We start from the raw sequence: 18,956 nt of genomic DNA on the forward strand, positions 1-18,956 counted from the left end.
GTCTGACTTGACATTGGTCACTTGTTGAGCGGGGCGCACACACAGGAAACCACGCAGCAATAATCTCATTTTACAAAGGATACGACTGTCTTCGGGGACACCTCTTTTATTTTAACCAGAAATATTTGTTCCTTTTCCAAAAGAAACGCCCAAACAGGCTAAAGTATTGATCTGGACTGAAAACCTAGAGGGGGCGCATCACAAGTGCTTATCATGTCTGGCGAAGAGGCTCCAACTCAGCAACAGCAGCCTGAGCAGGAGAAGAAGCCCGACGACCCTCCGCCGGCTCCTTCTGACGCAGAGCAGGATCCAGGGAGCAGCCCTGCGGCAGCCCCCGAGAAGGTTCAGTCCTTCCGCGCTCTGGTGCTGACGGGCTACGGGGGCTATGACAAAGTCAAGCTGCAGTTGAAGACGCAGAGCGAGCCGCAGCTCAAGCCGGGAGAGGTCCTGGTGCGCGTCAAGGCGTGCGGGCTGAACTTCGCCGAGCTGCTGGGCAGACAGGGGTTGTACGAGCTGCTGCCCACCCCGCCTGTCACGATGGGGATGGAGGGCTCCGGGGTCATTGAAGCAGTCGGGGAGGATGTGAAGGACAGGAAAGTGAGTAAAAGGCTTGCCGAGTGCACTCACACACCCACAAAATGCCACTATGCACATGAATAATGTCAAAGTCACGCGCTGTAGAGCTACTAAGGATGTGGTGTTGATAGGTTACCTACATCAGCTGAGTTCACTGACAAGTGTTTCTTTAGAGAAAGTGTGAAATCCGCATCCTATTGGTCTTCAGTGGCACATGGGTTCTCCTTACTGGCCAAGAAATGCTAGTAATCTTTTTCAAACACTAAACCAGATTAGTCTCCCCACTTATTTTGTGAAAGTTGAAGAGAAATAGCCTACAGAAAACCTGTAAATTTGCCTTTGATGCCTTTGATGAAAACAACAGCCATCACTTCACTGTTGAAGAAAGTCTATTAAAGATATTGTGCTATTGTGCTATTTTGAAAAAAGTCCAGCCCAAAAGGAGTGCCCATCTCCCACAGATCTGCTCTGAACTGCCTGAAAACAGCTCGTTTGTTGTCCAGCCTTCCCTGTCATGCCTGTGAATAACAACACAGCAAAATATGCCTCATAATGCTCGCCTAGCGGCTAGTCCGACACGCCCTCAACAACACCGGTAGAAAAACACACTGAGCTGCAGCACACAGTGACAAGACGTCCGCCTGCTGCCTCCCCTCTCCCTTCCAAACATTAGTTACCCTCCTGGCAGTCAATGGACATAAAGTTGTTACTCTGATGTAGAGACAGAGCTCAGTTAAAACTTTATGTCTGAAAGATAGATTTGTTACAAATGAATAACTCACAACTATTGCTCCAGTCTATAGCCCCTTTTCCACTGCATGGTACCAGCTCGACTCGACTCACGTTAGTTTGGTTTTCCATTGTGGAAAGGTTGTACCTGTAGGCTACCTGCCTCTAGATAGCCTACTTTTTTTCTATCACCTCCGTCGAGGTTCCAAGCGAGTTGAGTCGTTCCAGGCAACTCGGAACTGGGAAATTTCCGACCTCCAACTAGAAAAACTAACCTAGAACGCCACTTCAAGTCGGATTTCCTACTTTCTAACTCGGAGAAAAAATATGTACCCGGACTTGACGAGTAGCAGCCGAATGACGTCACACAACAATAGCAACTCCCATGGAAGCACACATTGTAAATGGTAAACCATAAACGAAAAGGCAAGTAAAGTATTAAATTAAAATAATACACGCTAGTATCAAATAGTAAAACTGTATCATGTAAAATAATGTAGAAATATTTTGTCAATGTTATTAGGTAGCTGGTAACAAACAATCTCTGAAAGTCATCTCTACCCAAAAGTTATTCAAGAAAATGTTAAAAATGCCTAAACATTTGATAACTTTATGAAGTATAGGCTAATTTACAACGTTTCTTCTCTTTTAAGGATTACCACTTCAGTTCATTGTTTTCATTAAAACGTCTCTAATTTTAATGAACACCAAGGACAGAGGGTGAAACTGGGTGTACACTTGACAAAGAGTTTGTCACGGTCAGTCGCTGTGGTTGGAAGTCAGAGATTTCAACTTGGACATTTTCCAGTTCCGAACTGGAAAGCGGGGTCTGGAGTCTGGAAAGCGGCAATAAACTGGCCAAAGAAACATAAGTTTGTCATGGTCAGACATGTTTATTGTTTACATTTAGCGTCATGCACCACCATGCAACTGAAAGCTATGAGGTCGGAAGTCGGATATTTCAACTTGGAAATCTCCCAGTTTCGACCGTGGCATAAAATGTGACGTGAAAACACAGCAGACTGCTGATTGGTCAGAGAGAATCGTCACTATTCACTGCATCATTATTGCAGGCGCATGGACAGAGGCAGCAACAGAAAGTTTTATATTGTACAATTTTCATACATTATTTCATCACTAAATCCACTTCTGAGAAGTTTTCAGGTGAGAAATCAGCTGTGTAGATTTCCAATATTTACAGTTTCAGGAAAAGTGATGGTGAAACAAAAATGTGCTTGATAGTTTTTGGAATTGAGGTGCTTCGCAAGTGGCAGCGGGGGAAGCCTGCGCCAATCGCGGCCACACCAGTCAGTGGCAGCGAGTTGAGCTGGTACTGGTAATGGAAAAATGGCACAGTTGATAAGCTGGTGAGGGGAACATACAGCTGAACCAAAGCTGTGTTTACCGGCTTCTCACGACCTGCCCTTCTCTGCTTCTGATTGGCTAGTAGCGCATGTGTAACTCCCAACAATGATCATGTAGAGGTAAAATACATCACTCTATAGCTAAAACTAAGTCTTCAACACACAGGGTGAAAAGAGGAGCTACAGCAATGTGCAGTATGACAAAGAATATAGTGCTTTTTGAAAATGAAAATTCTGGTACAACCTCTAAATAAGATTATGAACCTGAAAATGAGCATAATATGACCTCTTTAATAAGTTCCTGTCATGCCTCAGGTCACAGTGGAAACAAGATTAGATGCATATGTGCTAACACCAAATAATTGATAAAACATAGTTATTTTTATATAAAACTCTCACAATTGCAGGGACCAATACGCTTTGCTAGAAAAAATACCTTTTAACAATTGATTAATTATGAAAAAAATTGCTTAATGCTTTTCTGTGGATTGACTCATTGAATCAATTGTTTCAGTTCTGTATCTAACAATGCCATCTATTTAAGGCACTTATATTTTAAAACATCTCAGTGGACCTATATGTTGTATACACAGAATGAGAAAGCAGAACCCCTTGATCAATAACCTCCATCAGTCTAATGCATTCATGTAATGTGGTCTCATTATAAAAAAAACAGTGAGCAGAGCTTTCTTGCTTCAAAACGTAACATTCTGCATTATGAATGGCAACAGTGTTTGATTTACTCTGTGCCCTTGAAGTGCTTTTACATTCTTCTCTTTGATAAGAGCTTTCCAGAGGTCGACTTTTAATCTGCCAAGTCTGTTGAAAAAGTGCAGAATATTCATATGCTGTGTGTTGTGCCTCCTTTAAAGCCATAAACCGATTCAAGAGCCTTTACTTTGGTTGTTTTTGTGCAATTTCTGCTTTTTGGGGGGTCTGAATAAAATTAAATCCAGCTTAAGTCAGCTTCAGATCTATTCAAAACCTAAGGTACAAGGTCGATCCTTTTACAACACAGGTTTGTATAACGAGATTAAGTTGTAGTTTCCTTTATTCTAATTACAAAAAGCAAACATTATATACAAAAATGATAAACACTAGATGGGTGGATAAATAACTAGTCATAGAAATAAGTACCTATTCCCTGCAGTTAAAGCACATTTTCCTAAGATACTGCAAGGCTGATCCCAGAGCAGCCAGATGCTAAAGGCTCCACTGGGTATGTGTTCTGCGTTTTTTATAACAGCATATCGAGGATAAAGCCATAGTGAGTCATTGCGAGCCTAAACCTCCACAACCTCTTGTCACAGCTTTTGCATAAACTCTCTAGTGCGATTTGGCACCCCTACTGTTTTAGAGCGTAATTCACCGAACAGCTAAACAAGGAAAAGCTCAACATCTGTCTTGCATCCTTTCAGCTCTTTTAGCTCACGCCAACGAATAAAAGCTAATCCGATATTTACTCTTGTCTGGTCTCTTGCTCGGTCACTCTTTCTTTTTCTCTTCCTTGCTTCCTTTGATGTCTTCTTCGGTCTCCTTGCAGGCAATGCCATGATATCCATACTGAGAATACAGAGCTTTTTCCTTAGAACTTATATTGTGTATATAGTATATACTTTTTCTTTTTTTTATAGCTAGCTTGCTTAAGAGTTTTGTTGATTTTGATTTTGTTGAGTTTTGTTGTGGTGCCTTAAAGCATTGCGCTGTTCTTGCGATAGATGTCCTAGCTGGGATATTATATAGTGCCATAACCAAGTGCTCCGGGTCAAGCAGTAATGACAGAGACGCCATTCACCCTCCTACAAGTCAGCATGCCATCAAAATGAATTTGAAGCTGTTATTTTAAGATAGAAATACTACGTTAATTTAATGTTTTTATATGTAAATCTACAACGGATGGCAATCCTCTCAATTCCATCATTTTCAATAATTTCTTATCTATGTTTTCATCCTTCCACTTGGTAAAGGACCTGAATAAGTTTACGTATGATCTGCTATTCTGGCCTCCTATCCCACCCTCCTCTCCATCCCTGACTCTGTTTTCGGAGAGCAGGAATCCTATAAGGGGAGTGGTGCGTTCCGACATCTCTTCTGTTTTTGGGGGAGAAGGAAGGAAGCAGCAAAACACAAGACACACGAGACGTGGGTGGGGCTGCAGTGGGATACACATGTTCACAGAGCAGTAGATAATATCATAAAGGGAACTGTTGTCAGAACGGGGCTGATCCTGTTTTGATCGAGTCGGTCTAGAGCAGCAAGGCTTCTCCAGACGAGGACAGGAGGGTGTGCCTGTTTCATAAGATACTTGGGAAGCAGACAGACCAGACCCCTCAGATTTATCTTGTGACCCTTGGAGGGGTTGGGAACCACTGGACTAAACTACCGAAGTGTATTTACAACTAGCTCCAACTCAAGCTACCACATTAAAATGCTGATGCTTACACACTGGTGCATCAGTAGTAATAATCCAGTAATGTGTAATGTAGTGTAAGTGACACACTTTACCATAATAGGTTTTGTAGTGAAATAAACAGTTTGTTTCCACGCTAACTTCACTGTCACGTCACTTTAAACATTTCAGTTACCTCAGTTCATGTCAGCTGTCCAGGAACTGAGCTCAGCCTTTTTTAGATTGGCTATCATGCGTTTTTTCGTTCATCCAGCATGCGTTTCACAAGACCGTGGGTTGAGAAATTTAATCAACTGAAAAAACAAGCATCTGAGGTGGAAGTTAAAGCATAAGAACTGCAGCTGTTGGAGTTATCTCACTACAACAGACATGTGCAAAATGTGTTTGTGTGTAAATATTTGTGTGTGTCATTTGTGTATTGTCATGGGTTTGTGTGCATCAGGAAGTGGGTGTGGCTCAGAGCTCTTGAGGCTCTTTTAACAGGAAGCAGTGCAGCATTTACAATCAGATCAGACTTCTTTCCTGTGCCCTTCACTTTTTTGGCTTTTTTCGCAACTCTCACATCTGTGTGGAAGCAAGCAACACACAACATTTCCAATAAGCCGCCTTCTCTGAGCTCGTATGAACAGGAGGTTTGATGTAATCTTGTTAAAAATACATGGACCGTGTTTGAGTCATGCGTGAGGAAGCCATGTCTCCAGAAATACATTTCTGGACTAAAGACTTAAAAAGATAAATTTAAAATAAAAAAAAACAAAATAAAAGCCAAAAAAACTGAGTGCATTTAATTAATAAAATTTTATCTCACAGCTTGCCTTTAGAAATAATCCATTTTCAATATGCAGCCAAAGCAATGTATTTTAGTATGACCTGAAACAATCAGTCAGTCAAAGGAAAATTAATCTTCTCAGTAATTTTTGAAGCAAAAATGAAAAATATTTGCAGGTTCCAGCTTCTCAAATGTTTAAAATGTTGCTCAGTGTTCAATGTTGTCCACTTGGCAATTTTAAAGGGCATTTAATAGGTATATAACAATCAGTCAAGAAATTATTCATCGATAATGAAAATAATAATTTATTGCAGCCATAATTTCAGTATGTAATGAACCTATTAAACATTTGAGTTTAGTTGCCTGCCAAATATCACAAGGTTACTACTGTAAAATCCTTCCTTCGTATAGATGAATGTGTATGTTGGCAGAGCACTAGTGTAGTAACTGGCCCTCATGTCATTCAACAGCAAGCATACATCAGACTGCCTGCTTGACCTAAATTTTTCCCATTTGACTGGATGCACAAGACAAGGGCAACGTGGCAGTGGCACAAGAAATTGAGCTCATGGAAGAGGCAGTTACTTCTCTCTTTCATCTTTACACAACATCTGTTTTATACTCTTCCCTTCGCAGTCTTGAAGAGTCAGTTGAAATCATGTTTTCACATTACCTCTAATGGCCATGCAGCTATTTTTGGTTTTATTTGTCCAGGTTTTGAGATATCTGTCTGAGATTTTTCCCTCCATCCTAGTACAACAGAGGTGATGGAAATTTTAATTTTATCTTTTCAACTGAAGAAATAGTAGAATAGAAATTGTGGATTATCCATCTAGCAAGGCTGAAGACTGTTTAAATATACTTTTTTCAATATTGCAAACACCACAAATAAAATTCCATTTGACCTCCACTGTGCTGGAGTGAAGACAGACATCTCACAGACAGATAGAAAACTCTCTGTGTGGCTAGATACCATAGAAGTAAGTGAGAAAATGTGTTTTACATATTTGCTGTTAAGGTGATGTCAAGAACTTAAGGACTTTAGGAAATAAACGTTGTGTTTTAGTTGGACAAACACATCATGACCACCAAGATCCTCTCAGTAACTTGGTAGCCCCCCTCCCCCCCACACACACACACTACCTCTCTTCCTCTGTCCTCCCTCAGGTCGGGGATCGTGTCATTGTGATTAGCCGCAGTGGCATGTGGCAGGAAGTGGTTGTGGTGACCGCTAACCACACCTTTCCCATGGCCGAGCAGATGAGCTTTGAGGAAGGGGCTGCTCTTCCTATTAACTACATGACGGCCTACATGATGCTGTTTGAGATGGCAAATTTGAGGCCGGGCAAGAGCGTTCTTATCCACATGGCAGCAGGTAAGACACATACAATGCAGGCTGAAAACCTAATGCACTAAGCTGCATCAGTGATCAAATGTTGAAATGCCCTTTCCCTAGGTGTTGTTTGAAAATATGACAGTATAATAATGAGACTCTCTCAAGTCGGTGAAATCTAACAAGTTAAACATGTCTCCAGTTTTGCTTCTGCTCACTTTTGCCTTTTTTGCTTTTGTCCCCTTGTCACTTCTAAAGAGTGTTTTTTTATGTGGCAAAGCATCTAAAGTGTTGCTTTTTTCCCCATAGGTTTTTGAAGAATCAGTGCCATTTAGTGCTGAAACCATTAACCAATTAATCAAATAGAAAAATGTCATGTGAGGAATAGGATTTGCCACTTTTTCTGTCTTATATGATTGAATTATCATTGAATTGAATATCTTTTCATTTCTGTTTGTTGGACTAAACAAGCAATGTGAAGACCTTAGGCTAATTGAAATTGGGATGGACATTTTTCTGTGTTTTTCATATATCAAACAATTAATAGGTTAAAAAAATACATCCACAGATCAATCAATAATTCAAATAATTGCTAGTCGCAGCCCTGTATTTATAATTAAAATGACTTATTAATCAAAACTGTAATTTTTAACACAATTCATCTCCTCAAACTAGATCAGTGATCTCCACCATGTTGTACGGTCGGATAGACACTCTCCCCGGTTATTTAATTGTGAAGTATCTCCCCTTGTCTCCTCGGTAACCTGTGAAGAGTCACACAGCTTGTTCACTCCAGGTCACTAATCACTTCTCTGAATGCAGTCGCATTTCAAGAATTATCAACCGAGAGACCAAAAGGTCATAGGTGAAGGTATAGTGTGTGTGTGTGTGTGTGTGTGTGTGTGTGTGTGTGTGTGTGTTTTATTCATAGAATGACAAACAGGATCATTATCAGGCATGGTTGCTTTGGCAACACCTGACATTGCAATAAGGGAGTCCAACACTGTAACAAGCAATTATGTCTTGTTTATTGTAGAGGATTGACTGTCCAGTATTGCAAAATTACAGCAGGATGGAAATAATTGATATCCACTTTTAAAAGGCCCTTCTTATTATGAGTGATGGGCTCCAATGTATGTATGTATGTGTGTGTGTATATATTTAATCAACATCCTTTACCTTTTTAAAAAGTCAATGGTTCTTCATGTCATCTCTAGCTTTTGTTTGTCTGAATTCAGGATGCTGCGGTAACTCAGATAGCTCATTATTTGTCAACCACTCTGGAGTCTAAGTGGTCAGTTACTGTCAGCATCCACCATCGCGGTCTAGTGCTCTCTTGCATCCCCCCTTTCAGAGGCTATGTTTCAGTGTTGAGTGGGCGGGTGTCTGTCAGCTGACCTGTATGAATCAGACACATGAGGCAAGGGTGAAGAAAAGGGCAGGAAGGATTACTGGTGAGCCTGCAGCCAACATTACGGAGAACCTTTCACTGTTAAACAGTACAATGCCATAGAGACCAGAAAGCACTGCTATTTCAGTTGTTTGTTCTTTGGTCTTCCAAGCTTTCAACCACCCTGAAATCACATCACCAGCCACTGTAGACGTGAGTGTAATGCCACTACTCAATCCGTCAAACCACAGGAAGTCTTTTCTACCAGAAACTATAAAACTGAATAACTACCCCCCACCCCACCCTTTGCATGAGGAACAGCTGAAATCAATATCATGTGCAATATTACTTTTCAATATCATTGCCAATGCTACTTTTCAATTTTAGTTAACTTATTTTACTAAATGTATCTTACTTTTCTTGTTGTTTTTTTTTAAATTAGGGACTGGTGTTAGAGTTTTGCTCGTTATACTTTATAGTTACAACTCTTCTGTTCTTATGTTATTGTAATATAGAGCAATCTCTGGCTAGGGTCAATTGATAGCAATAATTATCATGATAAATGTCAAATCATTATTTCTTTCAAATTTAAAGCCAGATTTTTTTTAAAACAAATATGCATGAGTAAAATTAAGTAAAATCTTTTTTCAATCCTGTTTCCTCAACAACATAAATATCTTAACAGAAAAATTAAGTGCTAATTTGTTCATGATTCAACTGAATTAAATCATACTTTTATTGAACATTTGTTATATTGTTATTGATGAAAATTACATCACGACAATTATCATTATTGTTTTATTGCCCAGCCCTATCTCTGGCACAAGAATTTCCTTTGGGATTAATGAAGTTCTATCTTTTTATATCTTACTGAATGAATCTGACCACAATCCCACCACTTTTAAAGTTGAATCTATTGTACAGGTTAACACCTTAAAATCCAGTTCTCCCTTATTCATTTCTAAATAAGAATAGCTCAAATGTTGAAAAACCATTGTATTATGACTGTCTGACAGTAACACACGCACTGTATATTCTGTGTCAGCTTGTTCCAACACTAAATTAGTGAGTGAAATATACCCATTTCTCATGGCTGCCATTCCATCAAATTGAAATATTTGTATTGTATGTGCATCATTTTATTCATATTTCCCCAAATTCAAGTGGATGTAACAGATATCTTTAGAAGGTTTGGTGTCTCCACTCAAATTTTAAAGAAATTCTGTGGGTTTTGAATGACTGAGGCACTGGTGGGGTTCAGCACTGGTGGGGTTCAGCACTGGCATTTCACAGGTTTTAGTGCAAAGTCAGACAAGGGTTTCACCTGCACCCCAACTGCAATCCACAAATATCACTATCGGAAGACATTTCAATCACAAATAATCTGGTAAAAATGGATCAAAACACTGACTGTTTCTTAAAAAAATCTAATTTGTGGGTGAGTTGATGTGCAGTCACTACAGATACTGTTGTCACAACACTGACTGTTAATAGCCTTGCATGTATAGTGCATAACTATACTCCTTTATGGTTTGTATGTCAGTTTTTTACAAAAGGACATGACAAAAAACTGTATTAAAAATAACTCCAGTCAAATCTGGATGCATCTTTTGGTGTTTGTGTAGTTGTGGCAGATCACCTGTTCATAGCTTATGTCTGACCTGTTGAACAGCATAGTAATGGAAATTGAAACCTTTGTCCTCAAGATCATTTTAGAAGAAATCTGAGTTGCGTTAAAGTCTGGATTTAGATAACAAAATAGTGTAACGATTAATAATATTTTTACAAATCTGCAAAACCCAGATAATTTTTGACAATAAAAAATATGGTTATATTCACTATATTCCACACCAACAGCAAAGCAAACACGTCCTTGGTGCTGGTATCATGAGTGATATTAGATCCTCTCTAGTATTTATTAGGTGCTTAATAAAGCACATATGAGTCAGCCAGGAAGTAGCTTTGTTCGCTGATTCTGTCTACTAGGTCAGCAGTGTGCTAACACAGAACTTATAGCCATTCATTGTTTGATGATTAAATCTCTGACTGTTTCAGAGAGGGATCACATGTAGGTTGAAAAGCTTTATTCTGAAAATAATAATAAATCCTAACCCTAACCCTATTCTCATTTCTCTCTGTGTTGCTTCTCTGCACATCTACAGGTGGCGTTGGTGTTGCTGCTACCCAGCTGTGTCAGACGGTGCCAGATGTGACCATTTTTGGCACGGCATCAGCCTCCAAACACGAGACCATTGCCCAAGGCGGGGTTACTCACCCAATCGACTACCGCACCAAAGACTACGCGGAAGAAATACGCAACATCAGCCCCAAGGGTGAGAAAACACTCACACATAGAACACTAATCTTTGCTATATATAGTATTTCAGTGTCTTTTTTGAATATCAAAAGCTTTTTATCTTTATTTTTCTGTCCCATCCAATCCCTCTTTTTATTCTGTTTCTCTGCAGGAGTGGACATTGTCCTTGACCCACTTGGCGGTTCAGACACCCAAAAAGGATTTAGTTTGTTAAAACCTCTGGGCACACTTATAGTCTTTGGTAAGACATTTGGAAAGAGAAAAACAAGTTTTAATGCATTTGTTGAATCTGCCTTAATGTATGAATTACTTAACTCTTAATTGTAATGATGCTGATTTGCATCTTTTTATCAATGTGAATGTTCTTGAAAGGTAGCTAACAGGTAGGAAAATACATTCATTCAAGTAAAAATGTAAGATATTGTACTTTACATGAATGTTTCCATTTCATGCTACTGTATACTTCTGCTCCACAACAGTGCAGAGGGAAATGGAGACCAGTTGCAACAGTGAAATTCTACTTATACATTAATGGATCAGTAATAATAATATACTGTAATAGGTACTTAAATAGCACATCTGTAGGGGCCATTTTTCTCCACTATGATTACTTTTACATTTGATACTTTAACTACATTTTGCCAATAATACTTGTGTACTATTAATATTTATGGCCAAAAATGTTTTCCAGATAAAAAAAAATTCATATTATTTGATATTGATAATTATCACGATAAATTTCAAATCATTATTTGTGAACTTTGCTCCTGAGTAAAATTTGAAGAAACCAGATGGTAAATTGTGGTTTTAAAGTATTCTCCATGGTCAGAACATGACAAACACTCCTCAACAAAATAAATATCTTAATAGAAAAATTAAGTGCAAATCCGTTCATGATTCTAATTAACTAAACAACATTTATTGAACATTTATTGAGGAAAATTTTAGGATCTAAAAACTTTCCTCATCACTGGCAGACAATCAGATACTTGGTGTGAGGTTAGACATAGTAGCCTACAACTCTCACACCTCCCAAAGAAATCTCATTTGAAATTAAAAAGGGAACAATATTATTCCACTGGAAAGAAAAGTGTGAATTATGTTTTTTCCTTTCTCTTTGTGAGGTCAAATTGGAATTCATTGGTTGCAATTTGATTTACATCTGTCGGTGCACAATGATTTCTTGTATACTAACTAAAAATATCATGAAAATAAGTAGATAGTACACACTGTTATAAGTATACTCAAAAAAACTAAATCCTGGTGCAAAAATTTAATTGGGAAACAGCTGAAAGACATCTTCATCATCTAATTTTCTACAAGACAGCTATTTAAAATAAATTATTTTCTGCATGATTTTTAATCTATTCCTTTGTCTGTTATTATAGGTGCGGCCAATTGTGTGACAGGCCAGAAGAAGAACCTATTGGCCATGGCAAAGACTTGGTACAACCAGCTCTCTCTCACTATGCTGAAACTGAAGCAGGCCAACAAGGGCATCTGTGGCTTCCACCTCGGCTACATCAATGATGACGAGCTCCTGAGCAGGACTATGTACAAGCTGCTGGAGCTCTACGGGCAGGGAAAGATCAAGCCCCGCATTGACTCATGCCATCACTTTGAGGAGGTACGTTTGATCGTGTTTTAAATAAAATGTGAAAGATTTACTACTTTTTAAGGCATGCATGATTGCACTGTTTGGGCTGAGGTGAAACAGCATCTGACTCCACTGCTCTTTGCTGTTCTTGTCAATTAAAGGCAAACAAAATATCTTTAAAAATAAAAATAAATAAACTTTTAGTGTCATAGTGTATCATATAGTGTAATCACTTGAATTAGATGAAAAGATTGATACCCCTCTCATGTCTGTAAGCTAGGCTACAGACAGAACACGGGTAGCTTAGCCTAGCATAGAGACTGGAAACAAGGGGACAAAGCTTGCCTAGATCTGTCCAAAAATAAAAATCCATCTTTCCATCACTCTAAAATTCACTATTAAACATGTTATATCTCCTTTGTTTAACCTGTAAAAAAACAAAGTGAAAAAAATGATAATTCACCATTTTATGGTGGATTATCTAGCAGAGTATTTCTTGGCAGGATGCAGCAGCTTCTGGAGTCTCCCTGCAACTGTCCCTTGCCAAGAAATAGTCTGACACATAAGCGAACCCCCCCATAAAACAACGTGTTGTTTTTATACTTTGGTTTTTGCACAGATTAAGCAAAGGAAAAATAACATATTACTTAGTAAGCTTTAAATGTGCTTGCAGGCAGATTTAGTTAACTTTGGACAAAGCCAGACTAGCGGTTTCCTCCTGTTTTCAGTCGTTATACTAAACTAAGCTAACCAGCTTCTGGCTCAAGCTACATATTTATCGTTCAGACATGAGAGTGGAATTGATCTTTTCATCTAACCCTTGGCAAGAAAGGTAATAAGAGTATTTCCCAACATGTCAAACTATTTCTTTAAGGTTTTGAGTTTTAAAAAGTACTTAATCTCAGCTGCAGGTATTCAGACGTGATGAGTGTAGATCCACTGTGGGACTACAGCCCAACTGAAGCTTCTTGTGCGTCCTCCTCACTCTGTGTACGGTAGATGAGGAAACTGCCATTCCCTCATCAGATTAGTTTGTGCTTAAGGTCCGTTGCTAGGTGACATCCACTACTTATGGGGGATATCTTTGTTTTGAGTTTCTCTGGCTGGCTTCAGGGACAAGCAGGAGTGTGATGCAAGACAATCCTGGCTGTGTTGCAAGCCGGAAACAGACAATAGCTGAGGCAGGAAATAATACCAATGGCAGATGGCAGCGATACATAGCATAGAAACCCATTGACATTAATCTTCCTTCTCATTTTGACCAGTATTAGCGTGTGCTCCTATAGGCACACAAAAATTGTCTTAAATAAATAATAAAATATAGTCTGTAGGAGATTATCTTTTATTTACCAAGAAAACAAATTCTGGTCATGCTGCTGTTTTTGATGGATTTGATTTATTTATGGTCAACAAGACACATAAAATCCAAGGGATAACACATATTTCCACCATGATCCTAAGATTTTAAAAAGCAAGACAGAAAAAAAAATTTTAAAGCACAAATGACATCACACTCAATTAGATAGTTTGTTATTGCTGTATTTTAGCATTTTGAAACAGATGTTTTTGAGTTAAGGAACCTGTTTTTGTTCACACTTTTCTTAAAGTGTTTTAGCGCCTTTTAGCTAATTTTGGGGGTTTTACATCCCACAACAGAGCTAAAAAGAGAGTGAATATTAGACTTATTTTCATCAGGTGGACACAAACACAACCATCTCTGCTCAATGTAAAAAGAAGCAACCGTTAAAGTTATAAACAATTTTATTTACCGCTTGTGTTGTGCTTCCCCCAAGTGGCTTAAAAATAAATAAATGCAGGTTTAAGCGTTTAGTGTGACACCTTCGACATGCCCATTAAAATTGTAACATTCTGTTGTTGCTGACTAAGAAAACTTCAGGGTTTTAGTGACGCACTTCATCAGAGATTTTTGGAGACGTTCAAATGACACCTGCACTATATTTTAGGAAGAAAAAGATTACCTATTGTGCACATCTGTTCTACTCCTGTCTTTTCTCAGGTGGCGGATGCCATGAGGCGCATGCACGAACGCCTAAACATCGGGAAAGTCATCCTTCTTCCTGAAGCTAAGAAGGAGGAAGAGAAGCCAAAGTCCGACCCTGAGCCGGTAGAAAATGTGGAAAAAACTAAAGCTGCCGCCAATGAGAACAAAGAAGAAGCTACAGAGGAACTTAAAGCAGAGAAAGATTGAGTAAGAGTGTTTATTTGAATGATATTTTCATGCACTTCCTCAGTAAGTTCCCTGTTGTTAAATTGTCAAAAAAAGGAAAGAAAAGATAAGAAAAGCAAGATGCCGTGAATTCTTTGACTGTGTCAATATTTACAAATGTTTATGAAGGTTTTGTTTTCCAATATGTCTATAGTGTAGCGTCTATGTTGGGATACTTGTGATTTAAATAAAAATAAACTGTATTCTGTCACATTATGTGAGGAATAATGTATTCTGATTACAGATGGTTGTTAAAAATGACATAGCAAAGGGGTATCTTAGGGTCCCCATGACAACAGCTCAACAACAGCTCATAATATTTGTAATGATAGCAAACCAAGGCCAGTATAGCTTTGTAGAAGCTAAAAGTAATGCATCAGATTGGTCAACACACCATGTCATGATTTAGATTACCCATCATGCATTTTAGCCAACATTATATATACTTAATTATATTGCAGCATGCAAAAGGAAAGCCTATATCAGAAATTTTCCCTGCAACTATTTGGGATATTATATTGTTATTCTTATTATTATATTATTATTAAAAATTAGTTAAAGATGGATATAGTAACTTTTTCAAGTGAGGACCATCTGTAGAGGTGCTATAAAATGTTATTCAGTGATACGCTTCATTTGTGTATGCTTTTTCCAAAACAAAGAACACAAAGGTTGAGCTAAATGAAACATTTCCATAAAAATGTTACTGGCAAGTTTATACATTAAAAATCAGTTTTATTCTTTCTTTGTTTTGTTATTCAAAATGTTTATATTTCACAGCTCTATTAATTTATTTGGGAGCTGATGTGAGGCACTTATTTTCTATTGTAAGAATAAGAGCATAATTGTGTAATTTGTAGAATTTTTATGCATTTAGGATAAAAAAGTACTCTGAGCTGCTTCATACAAACCGGCCATGGTTCTGTCTGAAAAAGATCTGTCTACAAACTAACCTGAAATTAATTTCCCAAAATTTTGTCTTTTTTAGTTTCAGGCATCATAGCTCAAATCAAAGTGATTTGAATGTAATCAGAATACATTACTGCATTTTGGTATTTCCTTGTTATAGATTATTAATTTGATGAAGTAATCCAAGCCTGTTTCATCAGTAAATATAAGTGTAGTGATCTTTAGTCAGGTTTCATGCATTGTGATGCACTACTCAAATTTAAGTGTAATTACGAGACGGAAGTGTGTTTGCACATCCTCTCCTCTTTGATGAATGTTGTTAGACCATTGTCTCTCTTTGGAAAGCCCAGGTCAGTATTGTATTGTAGTTGTAATTGTTGTATTTTTCTTGCATATTCGTGCCAACTTTCACCACTGCCATCAAGCCAACTGTGAATAACAATTAGTGGGACTTCCCTGCCTTGGCAATTACTCGTAGGTTTTCTTCCAAACGATGTCATGCTGAACTTGAGCTGAAACTGTTTGGCAAGCCATGTGGCGGCTGGTTTTCTCGCCTCGATTTTTGTCCTATGATTTAGCTGCTTTCTTAATTCCTACATTGCCTCTTCAAAATTAAAGTGATTAGTGCCAGGTTTACAGAGCATACAGAGAGTAAGTGTCTTAGTGATCCTTCCTGTATATACAGGGAGTAGGTTAAAAAGTTTTGAAGAAAAAATCATTTTATTAAGCTTCAGTGTTCTCCACAGTAATCATTTTATGTTTTTTTTTTTATGTATTGTTGACTGGATGATCTTAAATAATGGAGTTTGGGGTCAGTAATTCATAATGTTTTGTCCAGCTGTGGGTTAAATTCAGTACTGTGACACAGAAGACGCTACCAAAGCAAAAGGGAAAGTTTTCCCTCCCTCCACACCAGAGCACATTCCTCTCCCCACCCTCTCAGTCCTGCTTTCTGTCTCTCTCTGAAGCTGAACTCTCTCAAAACACCCTCCTTCTCCAGCATACATTGTTTTGATCTCTTAAAAAGCACTTGTAACAAAAGTAATGCTTTATGTTATTTAGATTAGTGACATGCTTTTATTTCTTTTGGCCACTTGGACAAGTATTGGCCAGGTTTCTATCTCTTAGTATGATGTAAGTTCTGGTGTGGATTGTGAGTGGGAACTGGAGTTGTCTCATTGTGATTATGTGAAGTTCATCTTGTTACAAAACATCCTGTGGGAGAGTTTTAACTCTAAACTAAAATTTGTTTTGGGTGTTTCTGTACTTATTTGTGAACCCACAAGCCTTATGTTTGCCTGCATGGTTGATGGAAATGTTACCAACATTGAGTTTCAATTTAACCACTGACCCAAATAGAGGATTTTGACAAATGAGTGTGTTGACAAGTAAGCAGATTGTTCTCCAGATTTGAAAGAGCAATTGGTGAAGATAAAACATGTAAAAACATATTGGAGCCTGCCAATTCTTCTTTGCAAATATGTCTGTAATGCTAAAAGATTTGCAGATTGCAGTGACTTCCAGAGAACATAGCAACAATACTACATTGTGCTTTGTAACCACTGACCTTCAAAAATGGTTGTCTAAAATGTGAGAAGTGTCATGTTTCTCATAATGATCTGACAGCAGTAAACTGATACAGTATTCATGCAGCCAGGGACATCTAGTGGTCGGTGAAGAATTGTGCCTTTGACAAAATAATACTAAATACTTTCTACAATGTTCCCTATGAACAAAATGTACTGTAGCCTTGTCAAATGTAAAACATCATGAAATAAGCTCGTTTACAGACACAAAAAGCTGAATAGAATTCCATACTAATTTCAAATGAACCTCCTCAGTTGGACAAATGTTTTATACATCAAAATAAGACATTACATTTTTTTTAATGGGGTCAGAGTCCTTCACGTAAAAAGAAAACCTTAAGCCATGTTAACACCATTCAAAACAATCACAGCCCATTCTGCTCTCAGAACATTCTGAGCTTATTCAAGCACACTTTATCCCCCATTCACGCTAAACATATGTACAATAACCATAATTTGCAACATTATAAATCTGATTATGACTAGTCTTTGTGCTGTTACTTAAAGATTTAATGTGTTATTATATTCATGATGGTGATGGAACAACTGCCTTTTTCATTTTTATACCCTACACACTTTTATGCCTTTTGTGTTATGGCACTCAACCTGTATGTTAATAAAGTGTTCCTCACAATGTTCCTCTAAGCTTGTGAATTACTAAACTGATAAAAGGGACCTGTTAAAGGGATAGTTTGGGTATTTTGTAGTAAGGCTGTGAGGTACCTGCAGTAAATGGCCACCAGCTTGACCCCAGTTGGTAGGGAAGCAGATCAATGGCCTGATGTGGATGGGGCAGCAGAAACGGTGCACAGCACATTTGGTCTTATGTGTAGGAATACAAAAGTTACATGTTAGTACAAAGAAACTGTCCGACACTTAAACTGATTTTTTTTAGTTTTAGGTGGGCCTTTTATATGTGGCTAAAATATGTTTTTCTGCTGCCTCTGCCCATTGCTCTGCATCCCTGGGTAGCCAAAAACACTTCAAATGCCCAAACTATTCCTTTAAATTTACGCCTAAGACTGGGTTTAGTCTAATCAACCTAAACGAAACCAAGAAAACAAACCAAAGGTGTGACCATACTGTAGTTAGTTACATTTAAATGTACCATTTGTAGTATATTTTATAATTCTTTGTTTGGCAGCCAGCAGGGGTCCTCATCTGATAATGTTTGAGGAGACACTGACAGCTGCTCAACAAACTAATGGACCATGCCAGTGTTTTTGCAAGTTATAAATCATTTACTAAACATCACTTAGTTTGTTACCATTTTACCAACACAACTAGCTATCAACATTATCTTTTGACCTGTTAATAAAACTGGTTTGGATTGCAGGTTATTGGCCTTACATTGTCCATCCAACCATCCATCCATCGTCAACCACTTATCCTGTGTACAGGGTCGCTGGGGGCTGGAGCCAATCCCAGTTGACATCGGGTGAAAGGCGATGTACACCCTTTTATTTAGGTTTTGTATATATAACAGTGTCTGTGTTGCCACTGTCAGTACATAAGAACTAGGTCTGGCCTATTCTGAGAAAATGGAGGCTCTTTGGCTTCACATCTGATTTCAACATGTCTGCTTAGGTCAAGCATCTCTGATTCAGCTTCCTGTTCTTCTGTCCAAGAAACCAAAACATGTGAGGAAGTTCCCGTGATCATGGGTGACTGATGTGGAATTTGGTGACCCGTGCTCTGTTTTTCAAACATGTTTTCAGCTAACCCAACATTTATTTGTAAATTCTCACG

At 38.3% G+C, this 18,956-nt stretch overlaps 1 protein-coding gene across 1 annotated transcript; it reads left to right on the forward strand.

The window, feature by feature from the left end:
* The first annotated feature begins 16 nt into the window (after positions 1–16).
* LOC119915778 (synaptic vesicle membrane protein VAT-1 homolog) lies at positions 17–17,841 on the forward strand. Its single transcript, XM_038735515.1, has 6 exons — positions 17–597; positions 7,016–7,223; positions 10,734–10,904; positions 11,040–11,129; positions 12,277–12,515; positions 14,503–17,841. Exons 1-6 carry the CDS (start codon positions 214–216, stop codon positions 14,692–14,694), a joined length of 1,284 nt encoding a protein of 427 aa, XP_038591443.1. The 5' UTR covers positions 17–213; the 3' UTR covers positions 14,695–17,841.
* Positions 17,842–18,956: the final 1,115 nt, after the last annotated feature.

The sequence above is a fragment of the Micropterus salmoides genome, unplaced genomic scaffold (assembly GCF_014851395.1).
Source record: "Micropterus salmoides isolate LMB-PRFRI ecotype aquatic unplaced genomic scaffold, ASM1485139v1 Ms_hic_scaffold_21, whole genome shotgun sequence".
NCBI lineage: Eukaryota > Metazoa > Chordata > Actinopteri > Centrarchiformes > Centrarchidae > Micropterus > Micropterus salmoides.

Coding starts and splice junctions, on each gene's coding strand:
- LOC119915778 (XM_038735515.1), top strand. CDS start 214: ATGTCTGGCGAAGAGGCTCCAACTCAGCAACAGCAGCCTGAGCAGGAG. Junction 10,905..11,039: donor ACGCAACATCAGCCCCAAGG/GTGAGAAAACAC, acceptor GTTTCTCTGCAG/GAGTGGACATTGTCCTTGAC. Junction 11,130..12,276: donor GGGCACACTTATAGTCTTTG/GTAAGACATTTG, acceptor CTGTTATTATAG/GTGCGGCCAATTGTGTGACA.